Source organism: Stegodyphus dumicola, chromosome X2 (assembly GCF_044657685.1).
Source record: "Stegodyphus dumicola isolate Sdum_Otavi_A_Nest chromosome X2, ASM4465768v1".
Lineage (NCBI taxonomy): Eukaryota > Metazoa > Arthropoda > Arachnida > Araneae > Eresidae > Stegodyphus > Stegodyphus dumicola.
The window spans coordinates 115,653,981-115,681,893 of record NC_140781.1 but is presented as its reverse complement, the minus strand read 5'-3'; the positions used below and the strand labels follow the sequence as shown (position 1 = coordinate 115,681,893).

The 27,913-nt window shown below is 33.0% G+C and overlaps 1 protein-coding gene across 1 annotated transcript in view; it reads right to left on the bottom strand.

Moving 5' to 3' along the window:
• Nucleotides 1-17,121: 17,121 nt before the first annotated feature.
• The window catches only part of LOC118187466 (protein neuralized-like), an 86,905-nt gene continuing 76,113 nt past the window's right edge, over nucleotides 17,122-27,913 (bottom strand). The window contains exons 6-7 of the mRNA XM_035357700.2: nucleotides 24,121-24,225; nucleotides 17,122-18,392 (exon numbers count right to left, since the gene is read on the bottom strand). Of these exons, the coding sequence (XP_035213591.1) occupies nucleotides 18,211-18,392; nucleotides 24,121-24,225 (287 nt within the window). The 3' untranslated portion in view covers nucleotides 17,122-18,210. The remainder of the gene's footprint in view (nucleotides 18,393-24,120; nucleotides 24,226-27,913) is intronic.

Below are 27,913 nucleotides of genomic sequence, written 5' to 3'. Positions count from 1 at the left end.
CCCGTAGGCAGGTGGTTAAGATTTAACGTGGGTGGTTCTTTTTTTTCTTCGAGCACTGGTTTCATGGTTAGCTTAAGAGACGCTTGGTTAAAATCAAGCGTTGCTTCGGTCTCTGAAAGAAAATCTATCCCTAAAATTACATCCCTAAAATTACATATCTTGTAATTTGTAGATTTTTTACGATAAAAAACATAATTTTTACCTGCTCGTCCTTAATACGGATATAGAGTGGTATTTTACTTATGCATTTGCATCGTTTTCCCTGGGCAACTAATACTGTCGTATTATCCGAATTATATATTCTATATCTACAGAAGTATTTTCTAAAAAAATCTTCTGCCACACAGGAACACTGCGCGCCTATATCCGGGAGTGCGGTGGCTGGAATATTGTTCACTAGAACTTCAATGTTTGGAAGAATCAAATTTTTCACAATAACTGTATTTAGCTTGAAGGAAGAGGGATTTTCTTGGCCTTCGGATTTCCGCACCCTCCCGTCAGCAGAAATCCGTTTTAGTTTAAATTTTGTTTCTTCCTTTCCATGCCTTCCTTCTTTTTCCGCTGGCCTTCAGACTTTTTTTTCTGGCTTATTATTGAACTGTCGACGTTCGCCGGTTGTTTTTGGATACTCGGGTTTCTTTTACCACTGATTCCACTTGCTTCCGTAGCCGTGCTCTTGCCTTTGCTGTGGTCTTGGCGCACCAAATTGGCTTTGTTGCTCGTGCTGGCGTCTTCTTTCAATGTCCGCCGTTCTTCTACTTTCAAACTGGATTGCGAGCTCAAATAACTTTTCCAGTGTAGTCGGATTCCTTAATTCAATAAAGTCTTGTACTTGGGGAAGTAACCTCGGCAAATCATTTGAATTATCTCAGGATCCGGACGGTTTCCATACAAGAGTTTGAAGACGTGAATTTTTCTTAAAATAAAGCTTGAGAGATTTTCAATTCGTTTCTGGTATATGCTGAAAAGTTCCGCTTCTAATATTGCACGATCTCTTACGACAAGGAAGGCTTTTACTAAGGCAGTCTTGAAATTTTCGTAAGTATAGGTGGGACTTACCGCTTGACCCAAGAGGTTTCTTCCTATACATTTGAACCAATTAAGCGCTTGGCCCCTCAAAGCGCTGGTAGCTAAGGTGACTTTCTGGAACTCATGGACTGGATATAGCATGAAGTGGTCATCCAATGCTTCCAAAAAACTGGTCACCGGTGAGTTTCCGTCAAAACTTGCTGCTGGTTTCATCGATGCGCGCATGGTCTGGACGATGTAACCAAATCCTTCCAGGGCGGCAGCTGGCATTTCTGGATTCTGAGCCGCTGCTGCAGGCACATCAGGTTCTTCTTGAAACTCGACCATGGTTATTCTTCTTCTTCGGGAGCCACTGTCAGGACTTGTATTTCTCTTGATTTGCTTTGGAAACATGAATGATTCTGAATAGGAACAGGGAGCTTACTCAAGCTACGTTCAAGAAGGTGTGAAGTAGACAACACAAGCAGGAAATATTCCTGCAAAGAGGATGAATTGTATTCAATGCAAGTGTCCAAAAGAAAGCTATTATAGGTTTTCGAGAAAAGGGGAAATAATTTGAAGTAATAATGCACTTTCAACCCGAAAGAATTCGCAGAATTAGGATTCAGATGTTTTCTCTTTCTGTAATCATTTGAAGGCATGATTTTGAAGTGAACATCCAAGGTTTTAGTTGAAATACAGTTGATCTAGTGTTCCTTTTAGTAGGTAAATATGGTTTCTGCCATACGAAACATCACAATGCTGATTTCAAATGCAAAGTCATTCAGTTTGCGAAAGAAGTTGGAAATCATGCTGCAGCAAGGATGTTTGGTGTTGGTGAAACATGGAGCGGGTGATGATTATTTACTTTTGGATCAGAGTAATAATGATGCTGAAGATCAAACAGAAATCGATGATGTGCCTGAAGATATAACGGAAGACGAACTTTCCATGTTATCCAATAATGAAAGGGTTTTAAATTCAAAAGGTATTGTTGCGTGCGTACGGGTTCGTTACGAAATAAATGCACAAGTCTGATGAAAAATGAACAAAAATTTATTATTATCACAAAATGCTTAAATTTCCTTAGATATTCGTACAGTATTACACTATCTCACAGTAGTTATCTCTTAACTACTCAAACATTCAACAGAACTTAATTCAAAACAGCTAGAGAAAGCTAATCCGCAAATTCGTTGCAGTCAACAAGAGCAGTTTTCTAAATACACTCTTAAAACAACAACAAACTAACTAAAAAATACAACGAATTGAGAGGTTTTCCTCCTTTTATAAGATCTTAAATCGCGCGTGAGAACTTTCTGGAACTTTCTCGAAAGAGATATTTATTAAATGTTAAATGCATGCGCTCTTGTATTTTCAATTTTCCGGCTTAGCTTTCTTTTAATATTCGTCACGCGCTGCACTGCACGGGGAATAAATTAATTTAATTTATAATGCAACTAACATTAGCTATTTAAATACCAAATCCGTAACAGTATGTCATTTCTTTTAAATAAACAGCATAAGTGCACGTAAAAATGTAACTTTTGTATGCTGATTTTTTTTCATAATTTTAATCTATCATTTTTATATCCGGCGTATAAGATACACCCGCAAATTTCGTTCACATATTTGGTGTTAAAAGTACGTGTTATACACAGGAATATACGGTACATATGAAAGCAACTTTTCAAGCGTGGAAATTGTTTTGAAAATTTTTTTAAGCATGCCAGTTTCAAACGCATCGGGGTAACGTTCATTTTCCTGTCTAAAAATGCTAAACATTTACCTAAGAAATTTAGTGCCAGAGGAAAGAGTAAATATTACTGCTATTTTATACAGAGAGAGCAGTTTACTTGAGAATTATGAATGTGATGACAATAGTTAATATGCTTGCAAAGCAAAACACAAGGAAAAATGCATTTAAAACGTTTTCACATTTCTAATATTATTTTGAAATAAAATTCGGTACTGTCTGATAATCCGCTCAGCCCTTCCAAAATGTGGCTAATTGTTGGCCAATAATTTTTCGCTAGCCTAACTTGCGAAAGGGAATTGCTATTTTCAAAAATTGCTGCGCACTAAAAATTGCATAAAACAGCAACCAATTAACAAAGCCAGAAACGCAAGATAAATCCATAATAAAACACATATTTTTTTTTGCGTTGCTCTTCCACATGTACACAGCGGTCTGTTTTAGCTTCGTAAAAATCAAAGAATTGCAGAAACTTGACATTGCGTACACTTGGATTTCGCTTAAAAAATCAGAGAATTGCTCAAATTAGGCATCGGTGCGCAGATTGTGATCCGTAAAATTCCATTGTTTAAGAAGTACAGCTTCATGGAATGAGAATTTTTGCATTCTCTGCTATTACACAAAATGCGCATATTCCTGAAGAAATGCATCATCTTCTATTTATCAACTGGAAAACTCTACAGTCCCATTACGATTCCTAATCAGAAAAAAAAAAAAAAAAAAAAAGGTTAGAGTACATTTAAGGGTGTCTCTTGGATTATCGCTAAGTTGTTGTTTCACTTATCGCCACGTTGTTGTTTCATTTATGGCAACCCGAGTAGTTAAATGCTATGGAAACCTTATTATGACTTAATTGGTTGCGGGATTGCGGGGAATTTGAATGATGGGTGAAATTTAGGTCTGGTTGATTTAAAAACTTTGGCTAATCTTTGGAATATGATAGTTTGGCGGTAGTTTGGCGACATTTTGGTAAGGCGATAAAGGTTACTAGCTAGGACTTTAGCAGTGTACATGGATAAAGTCAATAGTGTGCGCAATGCCATTTTTGTGCAATTCTGGGATGTTTTTTTAAGTGAAAATAGGTCGACGTGTACATGGTTACCGTGTATGTGCAATTCTTAAAAAAACGTGGCAAGCAGTTTGCGATTCTGCACTTTCTCCCAATTTCGCACCTAATCTTGGTCATGATTAAGCACTTTTGTTCCATAAAAGTTCTAGCATAAGCGTAATTCGGCTAGCAAATTGTTGGAAAATGTTGAGAGAGAGAGGGGGGAAACATGTCTTTACTTCGTGAAAACAAAATGGCGTCCAAACGAAAACTAGCAGATTGCTGTAGCAGGGTTGGTCGCCAAATTTTCGCCAAAAAATGGCCAAGTTACCATAATCTAAAGATTAAACAAAGTTTTCTTATGTTGTTTAGTTTTAATTTGAGTTTAGGGACTTAAGTTTACTTTATTTTGAATCTTAAGGTTGTTTAACTTTTAACTTTAATTATTTTAAAGTTTTGTTGCTGTACTTGTAGTGTGTTAATTTTTTTTAACTTAACTTTTTTTTACCCCTCTTTCTATTAAAGTTGTCGAATACATATTTTCTGACTGGCGATAAGGTAAATCAATAGTAATTGTAATTCAATCTGGGTTATGAGTATTTATACTTAAAATGCTGCTGAAGAAACAATTTATATAGTGCTGACATTTTTTTATGAATTATATTGTTATGTAATAGTTTAATTTTTAATTCGTTTGTGTTGACTTGGTTCTGAAAATTTTCACACCCCAACCGTCGGCTTGGAATTCATTCTCAGAATCCCTTATCAGACGATTACTGCACCCCGAAATTCTTTCGCCCAAACGAAAAACCATATGTGCGGATGACGTGTTCGATGTATTCACCATCTGGAGTTTCCCTTAAAGAGGACCCTGTTTTGCTGGACAGGCGAGCAGGGAAAGGTTCTACAGCGTATTTTGAGGAGGGAGAAATAATCGTTGGGTAGGAAGCTCTACATGGTCGACTTGGACCTCGATGCGAGGCTAGATATCCCCCTTGTTTTCGTCTGCGGAGATTGTTGACACATTGGTGTGACCTTCGAGCCCGAATGATTGAACTGCGCTAACTGGATTTTCTGGTAGTCGGGAAGCCCCTTCCCGTCAAGAATTCTCTGTTTGGGTTGCAGGACTTGGCTGGTTGCTGTTCTCCTTCTACGCCAAATTTTCAAAAAACGCGCCACCTATTAAAGTGGCTGCGCAGTGTTTTCGAGAGGGAAAAGAAGGAAAGGATTTTCGATGACACCCTTTTTTTTTGCTGACGCTTGACGCAGCGACAAGATGAGACCCTCTTCTTTCTGCCTGGCAGACCCCGAGAGCTGCAGGGAAAATACGTCCTACACCAAATGCTAAGCCGAGAAGGAAAAATGAAGTGATCCATAATCCTCTCAGAAATGGTCTATAGAGGTTAGACGTATCGAACCTTCCTAATGGAATTGCTGCTTTGGGCGGAAAATCGGAGCCAGACCTCGTCGCTGTTGTTGTCATTGGTTGATTTTATTTGTTTTGCTAACTTCTATCCTTTCTTTTCAACAGATATGCTGCAAGCCTAGTAAAGATGCCTAAGTCCTACTACATGTTAAGTTTCAAGATTTTGTGTGAATAGTTCCATTCTTCTCTTAAAGTTGTGGGGCCCCCTCTGACCCTGTTTATGTTTTTAAAGGTATGTTTTATATTTTTGTGTTCTTCAGCTATGCTCATTATACAGCCACCTTTTAATAATTGTAACGTAAATAGTGAGTGTCATGACTCTATCAGAATTGTAACCTAATACCCTTTTCACCAAAAATAAACGTTAGTTTGATTTTACTTACCCTGTTGTAATTATTGTAATTAATTCTTTTACACTGGACCTTAATCATAGAATGGGTTTAGCAACACAACGCAAATTTTCTGATATTTAGAATTGTTTTATTGTTTATGTTACACTATGATACAGTATTGGTTGAAAAGTTTTAGTTATGTTACCAATACATTTATCTACTACAAAATTTGTATGAACATTGATTATAGAAATTACACAGTAATGATGTTAAGAAGTAAATAATACATTTGAAATTATTTGTGTAACGTGTATATGAGCCAGTTTTCCTTAGAAAGTCCTCCACAAAGGCAGCCCTCCCCTTATGCAGATAGCCCTAGTGTGCTTTGCCTTAATTAAATACACCAACACCAGTTTGTAGGAAGGTTTGGTTTGGTTTATTAGATTATGGCAAAGCACTCGAGGGCTATCTGCCTTAAGGGAGGGATGCCTTCGTGGAGGACTTTTTAAGCGAAACTGGCTCGTATACACGTTACACATGCGGGAAATCCACGAAAACAACCATGCAGCCAGCCCGTTCGCGGGATTGGAACCTCGGACCGAACTACCAGTGTTCAGCGACGTTACCGCTCGGCCGCTGGTGGGCCTTTGTAGGAAGGAAATGCGTATGGTCGAACGTCGGAGGATACCGGCGCTACGGAGCATATTTTTTACTTTTATTTTTGTGAATTTATGTGTCGACGCCAGTATACAGATTCTAGTTCGGATAACTTTAAAATGTTTTTGGATGCTGTTCAGGAATTTCGTTTGACTGAAGACACGGAAATTTGTAAATAAGGAAAGTCGATATTTCCTTTGTGTAGTACTAAGATGAATTTCTTTTTTATGTTATTTCATTGTTTGATTTAAAATGTAGTTTATTGAGATTATATATTTTTTGTTGGCTGCTCCTTTGACTTTTTAAATGAATAAAGATCGATGGACAAAGTTAAGGGAGTGCGCAATGCCTAGTTTGTGCAATTCTCTGATGTTTTTTTATAAGTGAAAATAGGTCGATGTGTTCATGGATACCGAGTTTGGGGAATTCTTTGACTTGTTATTTTGGATTTGTGTAGCGGCGACTTTTGCGCCAATAATCTCCGTTACACAAATCCAAAATTCAAAGAATTGCACAAAATCGGTGTCCATGTACGGCCAAAAATCACCAGTTATCCCCAAGGGGCACCCGTAAATACATTTTTACCAAAAAAAGTGCACTTAGTGCAACAAGAACACAATGCGAATGACCGCAGTTTCGTCTGCTGCGCGCATGCATACCTGGTTGCCACATAAATACACATTGGTATTGTCATGTAGTGCCTATTTTGGCGACATAGCGCGTTGCCGGGTGAAATTCTTTTGAGAATTAGGCGGATAATCAGAAAGTACCTAAAAGTCTATGTTTTCCCTGTTCAAATTTCTGATTGCTACTTCTTTTATACGTATTCTATAAGTAAATATAATTGTACTTTTACATGCGTTCAACAATTAGTTCAAAACTTTGTGTTTATTATACTCTGATCTTCAAATTTTATTGGGACCAATGCGTTGATAGTACGTATTATTAAAAATATGTTTAATATATATTGTTGTTTTTCCTGTTTCCTTCTCTTTTTTTAAAGGACCCAATATTTTCTTCTACGCTGAACTGACTTTCTGAAAAATTATTTCCAAACCGCGGTTAAATTTGCTTCTTTCGTATTTGCTTAGAATTAGACTATTAGAGGTTACTTCTGCATCATACAATATGTTACACTTTAATTGCTGAAAAAACAGGTTTATCTTATAAAGAAATGCTTTCCAAATTTGAAATCTTATTTTTTCTGAAAAGAAATATTTATGAATCTATTCATTTAGACATCTGTAACATTAAAAAATAGCTGCTAATAATTGTAAAAAATAACATGAATAGACGATACAGCGCTATTTGCCGATTTTCAAAATTTTCAGAACGCAAGTTCGAAAATTTCGTAAATTCGATCATGCAACGGAAATATAAAATAATGAATGAAAAGATAAAAAACGAAAGCAAAAATATTTTGGCTGCCAATACTCACAAATATGAAACTGAAAATTTAATAGAATTTAAGGGAAATTTAATAGTTGAAAAATTAGGCTAGAGGCCTAGAAATCCTGGAAATCGTTTTACTGTAGAAAGATACGTCATATTTTAGTCATTTTAGCACTATACAAACGCAACTCCTTTGCATTGTAGTAAATACGCTACTTGCGGATTGTATGTGTAGCGTAGTTTAGTTAATATTATCAAGATAGCAATTTGCTTTATACTAACTGGCGTATAGCGAATTGAATCGAACTGCAGAAATTTGAAAAGGGCAACGCAACCACTAGCCGAGTAGTAAAGTCGCTGAACGCAGCTCGTTCGTCATGGGAGAATTGATACTATCCATTCGATAAAATAATTAACAGATTATAAGCACAGCATTAGAGATAATTTGAATATTAATTGTCTTTTACTATTTTTATCTACATAAGTACTGAATTAAATGAAAATATGAAATAAAAAATTTGTTGAAAATATGAAATTTGCATATTATTGTACAAAATATGGTTACTTTTTGGATAACTGAATGTATTTTTAAGTAATTCTTGAAAGTTATGGCTTGTGTTCTGCATATGATATAGGTTATTCAGCTTTTCTTCTAGTCAGCGTTGTGTAACTGTACTATTATGCGAAAGTGATGGATATTACGAGTATAAAGAAACATCGGTACTATTCCGTTTTGAGGACCGTAAAAAATTGCAGCGAAAATGTATGCGCAAAAGCAAATCTAGCAAACGCGACCATTTAAACAGCGCGCGAAATCTAGCGTACGAGCTGATTTCCGATTGCGTAAGTTTATATAGTTCTATACACTGACTACCAATAAGTATTTGGACACCTGTGATAGAAAAGAAAAACTAACTTTATTCAAAATCAATAGTTGGTAGAGCCTCCACGAGAGGTAATTACAGCGTGGACCTTCCGAGGCATACTTTCCACACGTCTTTGTATGACAGCTAGTGGTATTTTCTTCCACTCGGGCTTGGAGAAGACATAGAAGTTCCTTCACCGATTTTGCACGGGTAGAGCACCCCTGAATTCGGCGATGCAACTCATCCCAGAGGTTCTCGATAGGGTTCAGGTCTGGACTCTGGGCAGGCCAGTCCATTCGATGAAGCCTTGGTTAACGTCGAAACATGACAACTGGCATTGTCGTCCTGAAAGTAACAGGGGTCCAACCCGTAAAAATGCCACAACGTAGGAAGCACATTGTCATCCAAAATAGTGCAGTAGGTATCGGAGTTGAGCTTACCATGAATGGGGACCAAGGGTCCCAGCCCATACCAGGAGAAACACCCCCAGACCATAATTCCACCTCCGCCGAACTTGACTGTTGGCACAATGCATTCTGGCAGGAGACGTTCTCCGAGTAGATGCCAGACCCAGACCCTGCCATCCGAACGGTAAAGGGTGAAGCTTAATTCGTCACTCCAAAGAACCCGTTTCCACTGATATACGTTCCAATTTCGATGTGCTTTGCACGACATTAACCGAGCAGCGCGATTGAACTTTGTGGACTTATGGGCAGCAGCACGACCGTGAAAACCAAGCAGATGTGCTTCCATACGGATGGTATTCATTGAAACAATACTCCCGGATGCCTGTTGAAACTCCTCGCGGATGAGGGCCATCGGTTGGGTGCAGTTCTTCCGAATTTCTCTGGACAGCACTCGTCGGTCTCTATCTCTCAGTTTCGTTCGTCTGCCGACTCGGGGCACATTCCGACAATCACCACTCACCTTCCACTTCTTAATCACATAGGCCACTGTCAATTTTGGGTACTTCAGATCGCTAGATATGTCCCTTAAGGATCGGCCATATTTGTGATACCCGATAATTATACCTTTCTCGAAATCAGAGAGCTCCGAACTGCGAGGCATCTTGCATGCGACTAAAGCCGATGCTGTTTCCTACACGATATATACCGGCGGAGTCCGTGACGTACCTTAGGACCGCAGATATCGTCATTTGTATAGGTGTCCAAATACTTATTGGTAGTCAGTGTATTTCTTAAGACGCCATTGAAATACTAGTTTAATTTTTTAATCTTTTTTTGATTTTAAATCCTTTTTTAATATCCTATGGATTTAACAATTTGGGAATTGCCCATGACGAAAAGTCGGCAATAAAATTTTGGGTAAAGTGCAGAATCACCCACTGTTTGACCTGTTTTTAAGAATTGCACATACTCGGTATCCATGTGCACATCGACCTATTTTCACTTAAAAAAAAATCCCAGAATTGCACAAAAATGGCACTGCGCACACCCTTGGCTTTATCTATGTACACATTGACCTATTTTCACTTAAAAAGTAAAAGAAAATTGACAAAAATCCAATTGTTTTTACCCTTGGTAAAAAGCGGCAAACAAATAAGTGAGCGATTCTGCACTTTCCCGAGAATATTTTCAAAGAAAAGGTATCATTCATTATATAGAAAATTACGTATGAACAACCAACGAGATGAAATTATGCTTTAGCGATAAGTCGGTAGCGAAATAGCGATGCAGACATCCATTCAGTTATGTTTAGCAATTTTTATATAAATTATAATAATTATCTGAAATAGTTATTTACTCTTATGCTTCCATTCAGTCATGTTTAGCCTTTTTCATATAAATTATAATAATAAAAAAGTATTATATGAAATTAACCTTTCATCTAAATTAAAATATCAATCTTTGATAGTTGTTTACTATTATACTTCTTTTCTTGTCGCAATTATTAGGGTTGCCGCAATTATTTTTGGCAGCATTGGCAACAACAATAGTTTGGCGATTTTTTTACGGCCCTCGAAACCGAATAGTACCGAAACATCGACTATGGCTTTTAAAAAAGTTTTGCACAGTAAAAACTGCTAATTAATATGTGTATAAGAAGAAATTTATTCAACGTAATAATTAGCACATGCGAAATATAAACTTCTATTTTCGGAAAAAAAAAAAAGTAAGAACTACACGAAATCTTAGGGGAAAAAAATCTAGTTGATTAACATGTCTTCAAGTTTGCGTTAAGTGATATAACTTCGTAAATAATATAAAAATGTCTCAGATTTTCTATGGGTATTGAGATTTTGAAGAAATTTTTCATGCTATTCAAGTATGGTACGTGAAGTTTTCAGACTTTAATGACATATCGTAATTCTTCATAAAAGGGGAAAAATATGATTTCTTCTGCAACGTTTTATTATCATTTAGTAAGGATCCGTAATAAAAGTCCCATGGTACTCCCTAAATAATATAAAATGATATGAGTTCTTTGAAAAAGAATAGGCTATGTTCTAACAATCTACAGGATATTAAAATGTTCAGTAGGAAATGATTAAAATCATACATAAAGTTCAGTATATTTTTTCTCTCATAAGCGCAATCCTCTTCCTAAATTCTAAAACAGTACTGTTTTTTTTTTTTTTCGTATTATTTTCACTATTTCTTATTTTTTAAATTAAAGAGCAGGATAAACGTGTCAAGTTTTAGAAAAACTTCAAATATGTTTTACATCGGTTAAAGTAATCTGAAATCATTTACATGATTTAAAAAGTAAAGGGAGAAAATATCAGGGGTTTTCTAATGGAAATATATCCCTATTAAAATTTGAAGAATTCTATTGATAATCAAGTAACCGAAACTGAGTTGAATATATAACACTTTGTCAGATAATGTTATTTCATGCAAATATCTGGAGTTGTTTTCTGTTTGAAAATAGTGTCTAAAGTTACAAATATGAATTAAATCTTGTGCCTATTGTGGAAATTATTAGTACCTCTAGAAGGGGAATTGAAAACAGTTTTCATGTTTTCATCAAAATTGTTGTAATATTTAGTTGTCAGTATGGTAGAAAATATCTTTCTCAGATGTTACAGAGATTGAATATGCAATTCTGAAATGAAATTTCTGAAAATACTAATTTTTTTTTTTTTTTTTCCAATAGAATAATTTAAAATACTTAAAACTAGACTTCTTTTAGAAAGTGTGACTGTGGACGCCATTAATATATTTATTACAAGCGTATAAAATATATTTATTACAATCCACAGGATATTATAATGTTCAGTAGGAAATGATTAAAATCATACATAAAGTTCAGTATATTTTTTCTCTCATAAGTGCAATCCTCTTCCTAAATTCTAAAACAGTACTGTTTTTTTCGTATTATTTTCACTATTTCTTATTTTATAAATTAAAGAACAGGATAAACGTGTCAAATTTTAGAAAAACTTCAAATATGTTTTTCATCGGTTAGAGCTGAGAGAGGAAAACTGATGAATATATTGTATGATTCTCCACTGTGTAATTCTAAGTTATTGTTGGAAGTGAAGAATCTTAAGAACTGAGTTCGTGTGGCAGGAAACAACAAGATAGAAGGGTAAAATAATCCCTTATTATTCCAATTAAAGTTTAACAAAACTCTGTTTTGGAGTTGTACAATAAAGCCGCCACTTAGGCTTGAACTTAAGAGACTAAGAATTAAACTAAACTTAATCTTAACTAAAAAGAGATATAGGCAAAGTTATCAAGATTCTAACAGAGTTGGCCCCTTAACGCTAATTGACTGCGAAGCTATCAAGGGCCTAAAATACGGCCAAGCGTAATAATAGCTTACGAGAGAGCAGCCTGAAAAGGCGGACGCGTGCAGCCAGAATATCTGGTACCTCTCTCGCTAAGACTGTAGAACTTCGCGGTTATATACCGCTCATTAGCCTTCAGACGTGCATCTAAAACTACATTCTGGCCGGAAGTGGTAAGTTGAAGTAAGAATCGATAGGAAAGGAAGTTTAGCTCAAAATTTAACTGTTAATAAAATTAACATAATCCTTACAATATCATTAAAACATATCGAAGTTTGCTGTGAATTCCGAATTATTGACTGATACATATGTGCGTAATCGTGATTATTTCAGAGTTCATAGTAAGACATATCTTATTCTTCAAGTAAAAGCATTTTCTTTTTCAATGAAAATATGTCTAAAGCTAAATCTTCGGTAGCCGGGAAAAATTCCGATTTTTGTGCGCTAGAGGAAATGTATTCGCCTTCGTGGTAAAAGCTGATGAGAGTTTCACGGAATTTTCTCTTAGCGTAATAGCATAGATCTAGGAAACGAAGGAAAACTTCTAAATACCTAGTTCATTATCTTACTCTTACTTCCTAAGACTTGGTTCGTTATCTTATTCTTACTTCCTAAGGTTTGATAAGCTATCATACGAATAGGAATTCACCTTAGGAAATAAATTCTTACTTAAGTGTTATAATAATGCTTTATGAGATTTTATATTTCATCGACAAGTGGGCAACGTTTTACAATTTCCAGTAAATAGAATTCCTTAGAGGGTTTGCAGATATTGGATATTTTGTTTTATTGCTTCCAATATTGTGTGGGATTATTTTAATAATATGTGGCATATATATGAACTTTATATATAAAAATCTTACCTGAAAGTTAATTAAAGTTATTTGAATCGGTATTACACGTAATTACAAGAGACAATATTACAAGAAGTTTCATGAGTATGTTCTGCCCTCTTTCTATTGCAAATGTATCAAAAACAGGCACAGCTAAAGTGCCAAGTGAATTGTGGCCACAAATGTCAATTGAAATAAAAATTAATATTTAATCGTATCTGGCTGCCAAGTTATCTAGTCATTACGGATTCAACATCTTAGCATTTTACACAACCAGAATTCCTCTTCAATATGGATCTACATTCTATGCTATCTATATGCTGCACCACTGCTGCATCTATATGCTGCAGCATTTCTACGTTTCTACATCAGTACTTCTAAATTTGTTCCTATTACATATATACCTTAAAGTGGTGCATAAAGTCAGGAAATTTCAGAAGGGAAGAGATTTGAAGCTGTAAATAGTACAAAAGAATGTTACTGAGGAAATTTATTTTCAAGACAAGGAAGGTACTCTAGGACAATTAAAACTACACCTCAAATCTCCAATACCTAAGAATCTACAATCTACAGTACTTCAGAATCTTGTGGTACAATTAAGCAGTACATCTACTGAAATGATCATTCTGCTATAAGCTTTCAGCTGTGCTTGCATTTGAGAAATGTTCAAAAGATGAGAGACCAAATCCAAATTATGACAATCTTTGAGGCAAAAATCTAGTTAATTAGAACAAAAGACTGCACAATGTATCCAGAAAATTCTTCTAGCCCTGTATAATTTCTGAAAATGATTTTTAAAGTACTTTACATGACACTACGAAATTTGATATAATTGTCCAAGCAACATTTCCTTGGTAGGATGAGGTTGAATATGATGCAACTCCCTATCCAGCACTAGTGCTCACTGTACTATCCCCTCACATTAGTTTCTTAGTTGCTATTAAGGGGGGGAGGTTGTGAAGAAACATTACGTAATGAACAGTCAACTGAAATATAAAGTATAGAGGTTTCCAATTCTGCCATATGCCAAATCATTTAAACACCTAAAATGCTCACAAGAATATCACAAAGAATTTAAGATGCACATAAATTTGTATATCTAGAACCTCTTATATAATTTGCCAGATGAGTTCATTACTTCACTATATAACTAAAGTATAAGGATTTTGAAAATGTGCTTATTTCATATGTAATGGTTTTGCAATCAGTATTCCCAATATGACTCAGCTCAAAGACAGGTTATAAAGAATACAATCATTAATCTGTAATCTATTAAACATAACATTTAGTGACGAAGCTGTCCCACCCAACATCAGATCTCAGTTCAAATCACAGAATTTGTTTTATCACCTGAAAATATATGCAGAGTAAATGAAAACACCTTCTGGAGAATAAATATTGTGAATAAAACTTGTCTACAATTTATCATTTAATTTTAGTTACTGATATTTTGGCCTTTCAACATGATAGTTAACGAAATCCATACATTAATCAAAATATTTTCTCATCACGCCCAACCAATAATTAAATAATTAATGCACCTATCTCTGATTAAACGGCTACCAGATATGTATACAAAAAAAGTCACTGCATGTTTAAAATGACACTCAAGTCATTTTAAAACATACAAGAACCCTAATATGAATTTGCTAAATTTTGAAAAAAATTACTTTGAAAATACAGGGTGCTGCAGAAAGAACTCTTAGGATGATAATAAAATCTAAGCCAAAAACAATATGAATTTTTTTTAACCTTTGAAAAGTACACATAATGTCATCTTGCACCAATATTATTTTTTAAGCATATTAGTGTAAGATGATAAGGAAGTGTCACTCAAGTGGTGGCTCACATTGTTTATGCAATGTGATTGAGCCTTCCTTGATAGTTGTCCAGAACTTCGGAAATCATTTTGAGCATAAAAGCAGTAACTTTCTGTTGTATTACCTCCTTCAGAACTTTTACAGTAGGACATCCAACCATAAATGATTTTTATCAGGAACAGGGTGCTGTTATCTGAGTGTGAAATGGTGATAAAAGAGATGCTGCATTTGCTACTAACAACCTCTTGTGAATAAACTGCTCTACAACAAAAACATCATGTTCTTCTGACCAAGCTATGGTACATTTTGAATCAGAATGTAAGTCGCTATTCAATGATAAACTCCCCGTCATTGTATCCCTTCTAGAACCATATGTATGCTTCTCTCAAACTAAAGTTTTAATTTTGCCATACATTATTAAATTATTTTGTATTAGGAAAAACTTCACATGTAACAAAAGATCTATAACTCCCACAAAATGTGACCACTGAAAATTATCATCAATAAGAAAAACATTTTCTGTTTGCTATTTTTTCCTATGACGAGCAACTTGCAATGAAAATTTAATATGTGCATATTACCTAATAAAAAAGACTTACTTGATATTATAGCAGATTCAAAAACATCTAAAATTACATTTTGCTTTTTAAATCTAATTCCAACAAATTAACTTTATTAGGAAAGAGTGTAGCTCACTCAGTCAACAAGGACTATTTGCTAAAAGCTGCATTCATGGAGTACTCTACAGAAAACTAATTCATAGTTACAACCAAAACAAAAACAAAAAGGATAGAGAGAGAGAACAGGATAACCAAACAAAAATGCAGAAACCAGCAAGTTCACGCAGGGAGCTGATCAGTTAGCAGAAATCCAACCTAACCAAATTCCAATTATTTCTGAATGTTCTATGATTCCATCACATGTAGGCTTGTTAGGATGAAGCTTTCTCTCTATCATACACAAAATTATTATTGCCAACTGTTCCAAAATTTTGAGAAAAAGTCATATCGTGTGTAATACAGTACAAAGTCTGTAACCCCGACGTCCATAATCCGGAATGATCTATAATCTGGACCTCAAAGCTACAAACTTTATGCGCATGCGTAAACGCATAATGCATTTATGTATGCGCGTTTAATGTATAATGGATGGTATAAACTAGGCTAAAATTATCTAAGGCATTTCAGATTATGTTGCAGATTGCGCTGTTCCTTAATCTTCTAATTGGATCCGACTTATTATTTTTTGTAGACTGTTAGAACAATTTTATAAAAATTAAGCTTGAACTTTCGATTATGTCAAAAAGAGTTTCCAATTCTGGAGCTGCCAAAGGATCTACAAAGCGAAAGCATGTTTCGATGTCCATTAAACAAAAAGTGGAATATCTGCAAAATTGGATAAAGGCCTATCTGTCTCAAAATTATGCCAGAAGTATGGCATTGGAAAGTCCACTATATATGACACAAGAAAAGGGAACTTTTTGAATTTTTCGTGGAAGCAGCTTAAACCACTTACCACTTAAACCACTTAAATGTTTAACAAAGTAAACAAATACATATTAAGCTTTTTTTTTTTTTTTTGTGTGTGTGTGTGTGTGTAAATTTTGATACCCTTTAGATCATAATTGTTCTTTATTTCATAAATTATGATTTCGTATTTTTGATTGTATAATTTCTGCATGCCATCTTACCAGATTTAAATTGATGATCTATAATCCGCAAAAACCCCTAATTTGGAATCACCGAAGTCCCGACGAGTCCGGATTACAGACTTTGTACTGTATTTGAAGTAATTTAATTTGGCTGTTGGACATTAGCCCACCTTATAAAGAAGAAAAGCATACAATGGAATCATCCAGAACACAGCAGTTTGGGTCACAATGCAAATAGAATTAAAGCATCGTTTGATCATTAATTCTGATCATGGATTTTGAGTACAGCACAAAAAGCTTGGGCTTTTTTTGACCAGAAAACAATTTTCAGACAATTCAAGTTATCTGAAACAATGACAGACATCAAAAGAGGCTTAAATGCTTCCATGAATGTCAAAAGTGCTGAAGCATGTGTGTGTGTTCATTACTTTAAGTGTGACTAGATAATAACTTTTACACTTCAAACAGAGCTCTCTACAAGCATTTCTGCACACTTTTTAACATAAAGCCATATTTCAGTAAAACATTTTTGAGTACCTATAAAAGCTGTATGTTGAGAAAAGAAATGGAAAATATCATAATTTTATAATACATATATTTTATTTAATCAATGCTGAAACATTCTTAAACTACCAAAATTTTCATACAATATATTCTACATAAATAATTCATCCAGAGATGTAAGTCGCTTTTCGCTCACTTCAAATGTTCATAAAAATATAGTCACACAAAACTATATCACATAAAGGAATAACTATAACTCATTCTTAGCTGAAATAAAACTTACTTAAATAAATAAAATTCAGATGACTACCATGGCTGCCAAGCTTTAAAAGTGAAAAACTGCGCGACATGACTTCTAAAACATTATAAACTGACTAACTTGACATAAAGTCCCTTTATAACACATCATTTGGATTAAAAACTAGCTATAATATGATTATGAAGTAAAATATATTAACTTTGTAAATATTTTATTCATTGTTCTGAACTTTGTTAACTGTCAAAATTCAGAATGTTAACTGTCTTTATAAACTCTTTTACAGATTTCTATAAAGGATTAACACGGATCAGATTGAAGATAAATTAATCAGAAAATTAAACTGAATATGATAAAAAAGTTAGAATTTTTTAAGTAGCTGTTTCCAAAATTGTGTTCAGAGAATTTCCTTTCCTTATGACATTTAGTAATAAATTATTTGTCCAAAACTACATGTAAAGAGATTAATTTAAAACATGGAGAATTAGGGATTTACCAGGGGCCTGCAAAATAAGATAAAATATTAAAAGTTTCTTGGTTTAGCTGAGAGGGTTGGCAGTTCTGGCATACATCTGAATTTAAAATTAAAGATACTAAAAAAATTAGTTAACTTTGGCCAAAACCTTTACATTATTTTATTGCCTAGCAATAAAATTAAAAGATAAACAAATTATGAATACAACATGTCACCTTTACGATAAAATAAGCCATATGCAATACAAAAGCTATCAAAGTAAATATTAAACATAAATGCTTACAGAAAACTATTGTGCAAACCATAAAATGCAAACTGCTTCTCAGAAGAATTACACATTCAAAATTTTTCAAAAAGTAGTCACTTTAGTTATATTCACATGCTATATATAAAACTTGTATTCCTAAGTTTATAAACTTAATAAAATATTAATTATCTATATATCTTAATAACATCCTGAATAGTCTCTCTGCATATGGGACAATGGACAGTAGAACTTGGCTTCCACATTTTCGTAGCACAATTATAACACATACACATATGACCACAACGGTATAAAGCACAGTTAACTGGTTCTTCATAACAAATGACACATTCAGTAAATGACTGCTGATCTGAAAGATAAAACCAAGATATGCTGTTAAATACTAATTATATTAAAGACAATAAATATGTAAAAAAATTAAACTACATGCAGTTCTTTTTGCAGCTTTTCCCATGCAATTTTTTTCATTTGGTTTGAGAAGGATGCAATCATTTACTTATCTCTAATAACCACATGCTTGTTTAGCAATCACTTTCTTTAACTGTTGCAAATATTTTTGAAAAACAGAAAGAAGAATGAAAAAGTGATAAAAACTGTACCCAAAATAAATGCAGTGTATGAAAATAAGTTTTAATCTAGTATTTCATATGCAAATTTTTAAAAAAATTGTTAGAAAAGTCAAAATATTATTTTCCTTCATTCCTTAGTCTTGTGTGTGTGTGTATGTAAACTTAGCAATGAAAAATATTAAATAAATAAATTTAATGCATCAAAATAAAAGCAGATCATTGCATTTTTAAAATCACAGACATGAAAATGTGATTATACGAGAGCAAAATAACTCTCTTTCTCAGCACATGATTACTGTTTATACTCAAGCTGCAGTTGTAAATGAATGACTTTGTGTCATAATTAACACACTGCCCATTATTCAGTCTTTACATATCTAATGTAATTAAATGCACAGTGGCAAATTTTGAAGCTATTTTGTTATTTAGCAGTTTTAGATTGTAATATCTAAATTATACATTTAACAAATTTCAACCTTTAATTATATAACTTTTAATACAAAAATAATGCTAAATTATCATATTTGTAGAATGTGTCGTAGCTAACCACCAATCATATCTTACATACTTCAGAGCATAGTTTCATGTTTAAGAGAAGTTTTGACAAAAAGAAAGTTAATTTGGTGACATCTTTGATTATTTATATTTCATTTAAACAGCAGCTGGTTTCTGTTTTTAAGTGCACACAGACATTAATAAAAATCATAGTAAAATGTATCATATGCAAGAAAGTTGTTATTGCTAAACACTACAGAATGAAACACCACAAGAAGTAAAATGATGATATCAGTAGTAAGAATAAGCTATAAGTCTACTTTTTTTAAGGAAGTTATAGAAGCATCTGGTTAGTTACAATTCAACTGCACTTGCAGAGAAACTAAAGCACGAGAACTTGAAGAACAAAGACTTTCAACACAGCAGACCAATATGAACGAATGCCACTGAAACAAATCCAAAAGACAGACTTTTGATGTGGCAAAGTAAAATTCTTTTACAATAGTATTCCATTCTTTGCAAGTGAAAAATCTGTGCTTTACACAACTTCTATTAGGAAATAACTAGCTAAAATCCTGTCAGATAAAGTAAATTACAACTTAAACTGCATAAGTTACAGACTAGAAAGGTCAACTGTAAAACAGTTACAGTGATTCAAGTGGGTTGCAATAATTTCTATAATGACCCAGTTATTGCTAAAGCTATTCATATTGATAGTGAATATGGGACCTTTAATTATATAAATATTAGGTCTGAGAAACACAGTCAAATCATAAAGTAAATCAGTGTCTGTTTTCTGCTAAGAAATACTTAAAAAATCATCACAAACAAGGTACTCATCTTAAATAATAGCCAAATGCTGTGAAAGAAACAAATACAAGCCAGTCTGATATATTCCTTGGAGTCCTCCCTATTACTTAACAATTGAACATCATGAAAATAATATAAATGAAAAAGGAGTAGTTGAGGAGATAAATAATATCATTATTATTAAACAATTTAAAAACATTTTGCAGTTGTTAAAATATTGCTGTTGCACTGCATAAAATGTAAAATATGGCTGCTCAACTGAAGACACTTGTGAAATATGATTTGCTCTAATGGTTGATGATAATTTCAAGAAAATGGGTTAAAATAGATTCATTCAGGCAATAATTTAACATATTCTAGCTTGCATGCTTCACATATACTACATCAGATTTAATTTTTCCATTGAGCAACAAGAGACTGCTAATGCATTACTTCATAATATGAACTCACATTTTATACTGATTTCATAGCTTTTCAAATGAAGAGTCGTACAAAATATTTGATTCTGTTTGGTAATCTATGTTTAAAAAGCTAAAAATGAAGATTTCATAACTCTAGTTTGCTTAATAAAGCTACTGTTTGCAAGCAGTGCAGGGATAGTAAGAATATTTTCCAGCAATTCATTTATTTTACAGTAAATTTATAGAGAATTTTCACCTCATCCCACTGCATGCTCTTGTAGTATGGTGAACTGGCAATCAGAAAATCCAAATCTCAATGAGAGTACATTTGATTTCTCCTATTTCCTTCCACTCTCAAAAAAAAAAAAAAAAAAAAAAAAAACTCTACAGTTGAACTCCACTAAATTGTGGTGGACGGTAATTCATCTCTGAGTTTGGCCAAATGGGTCTCATTCCTCTCTCTACAATTGCCTTCTAAGTGGACATGAAAAAAAGGAATTTTTGCCTTCCCTATGGGATGCTCTCATAGTATAAATGGTAACATGTTCGGCTGGCAATCTGAAGGTCTGAATTTCAAAAGCTAGTGAAGGCATATTTGATTTTTCATGTTTGCTGCTTTGAAAAACCTAATAGCTCTTCAAATTGAGAAACTTTTTGGGAAGCAACAGAATTAAAAAATTAGATTTTTTAAAAAATCTGTTGACTACTACAAACACAGATAAAAAAGTTCACAGATCGTGCTGAAATTAATGCAAAAATATTAAAGCATTGTGATTACATCCCTTCCCTCTATTTCAACTGTCCTTTGGGTTAAACTGTGGTTTTAGTCTTCTCCCTTCTTTGAAACTCCTCAGCAGATACAGAGAACAAAATTGAAAATTTAATTGTAATGTATTTTCAATATATAAAAACTGAGTTTTTTTACTATTGATAAGTCAGTTAACACTAGCACTGTGGCATTTTTTGTTTTGTTTTGTTTTGTTTACTTCTAATTAGTGTGCTGTTATTATGACCATTGCTTAGAAAATGGAAAAAATCTGGCATATTTTAAAAGTTTTTTTTTATAAAATGTTATTATTCAGTTCAGTATATTTATTTTCGTTACAAGGTTATAATTCTTCAAAAAAGTTTTTATTTTACATGATTACATGCCAACAATTTCTTTTTTGTACTATCTACCATTAATATTAACATTATGCAAAACAATTTTTTTGCACTACTGAGTCAACATAAATAATTCCTTTATTCCTTAAATATTTAATTAATTCAAAGCAACGAAACTGTCCATAGCAATATTTCTTCCGGTGTTATAAAGAGGATCGAATCAATTAATAAATGGCATGCACATCAACAATTTCTTCAACTTGCCATCTTTCATCTTTTCTTAAAATAAGGATATCCATTTACAAAGCATTTCGTTTTTACATCAGCTAATAGCCGAAATTTTATGCCGAATTTATCGGGTTTCCTGAATATGCAGACTAAAGCAGCATCCTGCCTTTGTAGGAACAATTGTTCATCAATTGTAATATTTCCATCTGCTTTCGAACTCAATAAAAATATTTCATACCTCTGAAGCAAGAGCAAATGGACCAATTTGTAATCTTTACGATCTAGTCGACTTCAAGTTGAAGTGTAGATATTTTATTTTTTCTAAGAATCTGTCCCTAGCCATTGCTTCACTAAGGAATTTTGTGCTCCAGGATTTGGACCACAAACTTGAAAGTCCTTTGGCAGCCACAAAATCATATAACACAGCAATAAAAGCATCTAATTCTAGTTCAGATTTCCAAGTTTTTGATGTGATTTGGCTTCAGTTAACTATCAATGATGGTTCATGGAGACTTTATTAATAGCCTCCATGAACTATGTGTATTCCCATAAAATAACTTTTCTCTTAGCAAAAGTAGTTGGCCTACTTGCTTCTCACAAAACATTTTGAAGTCCTCCAACAAAATTTGCTGAAATAATTTCCTTTTTACACACTCTACAATCATTTGCCATTACTTCCTCCTCTGATCAATTTTCATTTACAAAACATCTAACTTGCCTTTGCTTATTTACTGGACTATGGTTTGTTCCACACCTTTTGTGATCTTTTTGGAAGATGACTCATTCCTTGTCCTCAAATAAATTCACATTCAAGGCTAAATCCTTAACCCCAATAACCTTCTCTTGCTAGAATTTTAGTTTTGGAATCAATGCAACATGCAAACGATAAAGTTCCTTTCCTTCCTTGGGACTAGACAGTGAAATATTATGACAATTTCTTTTTGAAGGCATAACAGACCCTCATTTGATGAAACAGGTTCACTTTTGCAATTAGAATAATCCATTCTTCAGCAGATGAAATACAATAAATTTGTGTTAAATTCTTCAAAGGAACTAATTTCTGTACCAGAATTGCTATTGGATAATGCTTACAAAACTTTTACTAAATCTTCTTCTGATAAGATGTTTTCTTCCCATGGTTCCACATAATTGATAGAAAAAAAATAACAAATAAAAAAAGTAGTCAGAAGCCCTGAACATTTGCAGGCGAAATGAAGGTGTGACACAGAACACAGAAAAGAACATACTAAAACTTTCAGACAAGAAACATGAAACTCATTTGGAACATTACCACTTAAAAAGGGGGAGTTTCACTTCTATTCCAACCAGTTGTCAAAAAAACATCTAGCATGAAAATAAAAAGAAAAACCAAAGACCATCAAAACAATGCTACACTAAGCTGAATTCATTTTTCACTTAACAGAACAGTTAAAATGATTGCTATCCATAATTCTAGGTACATATAGTTATGTATAAAAAATAAATCATTTAAAACCGGACAACTAAATTATTTTATCATTGTAATATCTTGTTATTTAATAAATAACTATATTTTTTGTTGAAGTGGCAATGCCATATTTGTATTATGTAACCTTTGCTCAGCAACGTTAGAAATTGTTTTAAATTAGAATTCTGAAGTTTTTTAACAGCTAGTAGTAGTAAGAAAGTTTTGCCACTAAAGAATTTCTTCAAATTATCTATCTCAGTGAACTAGAAATAAAATTTATGTTCTAATAAGAAGATTGCCTGTTTTGTCAATTACTGCAAAATAAATTACATCATCTTGATATATATATTTAAAAAGTAAAAAAATATCAAAAATTTTATAAAATGAAAAAATATGAAAAATTCAATTTCATTTGTGGTCAAAATGATTACTTGCATAATTCTAAGGTTAAAGAAAGTAATGAAAATTATAACCTCAACACTTTAACATTACAATTAACCTGGAAATGTACCATCATGGGAAAAGAAATGAAAATTCAGTATTACTATTTTTAAGTCCTAAATTATAGAAACAGCTATAACTTATGACAGTCTAAGTGCATATTTAATCTATATGAATCTCTTAATTTTCACAAAAACAGTCCTAAAAATATCCTGTATATAACATTAAATTTTGAAAAAAAAAATTCAATTAAAACCATATAAAAGCCACTTCTGCTATCTTCTTAACAAGTAAAACATGAGAATTTTGCCAGCAGTGATGGATTAAACTAAAGTTTATAAATGTCTAATGTGTAAATGCTAAAATACTTCAGCTTTAAAAATACACGAAACATATATATACACGATAACATACATATACACAATATATATATATACACAATACACGATAACAATCACAGGCACGAAAGTTCAGTTCATCATATTAATGAGATGAACAGTTAATTTAATGTCATTACACAGACAATGGCGTCATTGAATAAATCAAAACAGAAGTTAAAAAAGGCAAAAAATGATGAATTACTTGAGGACCTAGATCTCATACTCATATCTGCAGATGGTTCAGAAGATATTGACATACTTTCAAACTGATCTTCCAGACCAGTTACTGCATTATTACATGAGGTTTCTATATAAATTTAAAGAGGAAAATCAAATATAAAACATGAAATATAAATTGCACATTATAAAGCAATGAGGAAATATGATTGCAACATATTTGACAGGGTTCATAGCCACATTTTAGTTAAAAAGATAAGCACCTATAGGCACTTTTCAAGCACATTTTAAGAAAAAAATAAGCACCTGTCTAATTACATTATACACAACTGCATAACTTCAAAAGAAAAATTAGACTTGTAATTTAAAATATGAGCAATGCAATATTTATTAAGAGAATGAGCATTACCTCAACAATGGAAAACAATTTTTTTTTATTTTATTTTATTTTAAATGACAGTTCAATTTACAGAATTAGTTTACAATGAGAGGGAAAAAAAAAAAAAACTATGCAGAACTAAACTATATTACAAAATTTAATGATGATGTTTCAGTTGAAAATATAGACATTAAATAATAAGCCATATTAATTGTATTCGTTTGGCACCTAATAATAAATACAATTTATTTTTCCACTCATATTAATATTTAAATAATTTAATATTCAAAATTCTGAACAATCAATCAAAATTCTGAACATTTTCTAAATTTTCACTGCATAACAGTTTTCCCTTAACATATATCCCAAGCAAAGTAATTTAAGTAAAAAAGAGGCACATTTCTGAAATCAAAAGACGAGAAATTGCTTCATTCAGTCATCCTTTAACAGTAAAAGCTTAACTAACCAGCATACTCGGAAATTCCCGAATTTTCCGGATAGTAACTGGAAAAAGAGGAGTGGGGGAGATTGCAGCCATTCTTTAGATTTAAATTTAGGCTAAATAAATGATTTTGACATTTCGATATGTGCATCATATAAAAACCAACGGAACTGAGAGAAAGCACAGTAAAACTCTTTTAAGTGTTCATAAACAAATCTCAGACTGAACATCAAAATTAATTACCAATGCAAAATACTGCAAACGTTATTGCACAATACGTGCAGCGTAATTCTTCCATTGTGATATTACGCAATCAGAATCAACACCTGCCGGTATTCGGAGAAAGAACTAAATAAAGGAAAAGAAAGAGACTTACTAATCTGAGGTGTTTCTGATTCTAATTTTCAACAGACTGTATTAAATTTTCAGAATAGAATCAATCTTCGCTTGAGTTGGGTAGACCGCAAAAACTTTTAGTCCTATTCAATCCAGATTGGACAATGACCAAAAAAAAAGTCCGCTGCTTCAATATTAGAGATTTTGCGAAGAAACTCCTAACCTCCGTACTGTATAATGTATTGGCAAAGAAAATGAAATTATTTTGACTATTCAATTACTTTCCTTTTATTTAAGCCATTCCGAATATTATTCCTTAGAAAGCTAAATCTGTGTAAAAACACACCCATTTTTGAAAGTTTATCTATACTTCAGCAGTTACTGAAATTATATTATAATAAATATTCATACATATGCTCATAATATAAGCATAACGATCATAATAAACACGAATATGAACTGACCACGCGGAACGAGAATGCAAATTTATTAAAATCTTGATAGAAATTAAAACGTGTGTAGTATTTGGGCGGGAGGAAAAGAATACCGAATGTACCGAAATTTTCTACGTTTTCGCAATTCTTTGGCCAATAGAACGACGTGCATCTTTCGCAATTCTTTGGCCAACAGAACGACGTGCACCTGTCTGTACTCTCGTGCGCACCATAGGTTACGTTAATGCAGAGGAAGGGGGGGAAAGCAATTTTCGGGAGTATGATTCACCATCTAACATTGCATATAAGGAAGAAAAGTTGTTTATTTAGTTTCGGCTTTGGTACGGGGAAAAAATGAGCGTTCATTAAAAACAAAGGATTAAAAAAAAAAGCACTAAAAGCAAAAAATAAGCACTAAAAACAAAAACAAAAATAAAAGAAAGAAGAAAAAGTAAGCTTTAAAGAAAAAGTAAGCACCAATAAGGGCCTTTATATTTTATTTTCAAATATAAGGACTTATAAGCACTTGTAAGGACTGCTACGAACCCTGTTTGAGCATCATGTCAATAAAAAACCAGTACTATATAGTGATTCCTTTCCTAAAATAAGGAAGCTGTAATAAGAATTCAGAAATACTTCACATGATAAAGTGGTAAGCAGCCAGAATAAAAGGTGTCACAAGCTACATATCCTATGAAATTCACGTGCTTTAACCCTTTGAAGGGCGGTATATAAAATAATTTAAATGATGGTAAAATTTTGAATGAATTGTAACTTATAGACCCTTAGAACACAATTTTGTGTCTTAAGGGTCTGAGACTTCTAGAGTGAAATCCTGAATTTTGAGGGCCTATATATATTTTATACCGGTGCCCCTATACGACAATTTTTTCCCAGGTAGCTGGGAATTGTTAATTTTTTTTAAATCTATTTTTTGAAAACTTTTGACGTGCATCTATAAAGATGTACAGTTATGTAAGTCTGAAGGCAAAAAATATTTTTAAAATTTCGCTAGAAATTTAAAATTAGAAAATAAAATTTATGTTTTTCATTCTTTGATGATGCTACCCAGATGAATATACTTATGTAAAATACGGGGGAAAAGATTTTAAAAGTGATTTAAATTCAATATTATATTTTTATAAAAAATTTTAGCAAATATGCATGCATTGCTGCAAGCAGAAACCGTATCATGCTGTAACTGAACAAGGAGATGTTACTCAAGTAAAAAATTTATTTTAAATGAAACACTACGACTCGGCTAAAAAATTATGTTGCAATTTTGAAATTATTATATTTTATGCTTTAGATAATATATAAAAGAGTATGCTTTATGCTATGATAGCAAGAATCGCCCCCCCACACACACACATACACTTTCGATTATTAGGCCCAGTAAGAGGCGCTTTTTAATTTTTTGTAAATATAGGTTGTAATATATCATTTTGTTCAAGAAGAAAAGCTGTTAAGCGATTTTATTATTTGATGCACCTCAAAGCTCTTATTTCTATCAAAATTTTAAAACTCAAATATTCCCCCCCCCCTTTTTTTCTTCTTTCCAAAGATAAATATTTTGCATCTTAAACTGGTCTTAGAAATATTTCCCTCCTTTCACCAGCTGTGAAGACTAAACCACGTACTTCTTTCCTAACCCAGGGGGGAAATTTTTCTTGTATTCCTTAGTCTCTCATTAGAAATTAACAAAGACCTAAAGAATAAAAGCATGTTTTCAAATCAGCAGTTTTTCCATTACACAAAGAAGTGGACCTAAAGTGCATTTCAATTTCCTGTACTTTTACAGCTTTCTCTTTGTGTGATGTTATCACAGTCCCTTTGTGAAGATGGCATGACCCCTGTGTGACAAATTAATTGCCCATCACCTCTTTTCATTTTCGCTGCATTCTAGGATTTTAGAAAACATGAAACAACAGGTGTGTTTGGGGGCTAACAATGCCACATTTAACCCCTACAGTCATGTAACATTTTTTGACGCCAGACGAGCCTTTCTCATGGGAAAGGATGGAATGTTGAAATTAAAATTTTAGCTAAACAGAGACGAATGAGAAACTCGAGTGGTGTAAAAATACTCGATAAAAAGAAACTAATATACTTGTATTCAGTCCTAAGGACAGGGTTAGTAAACTTCCCATATATTTGAAGACTGTGAATTTTTTCCTACCCTCCAATGAAATTTATGAATATTCAAACATGATACCTTTGAAAGAGG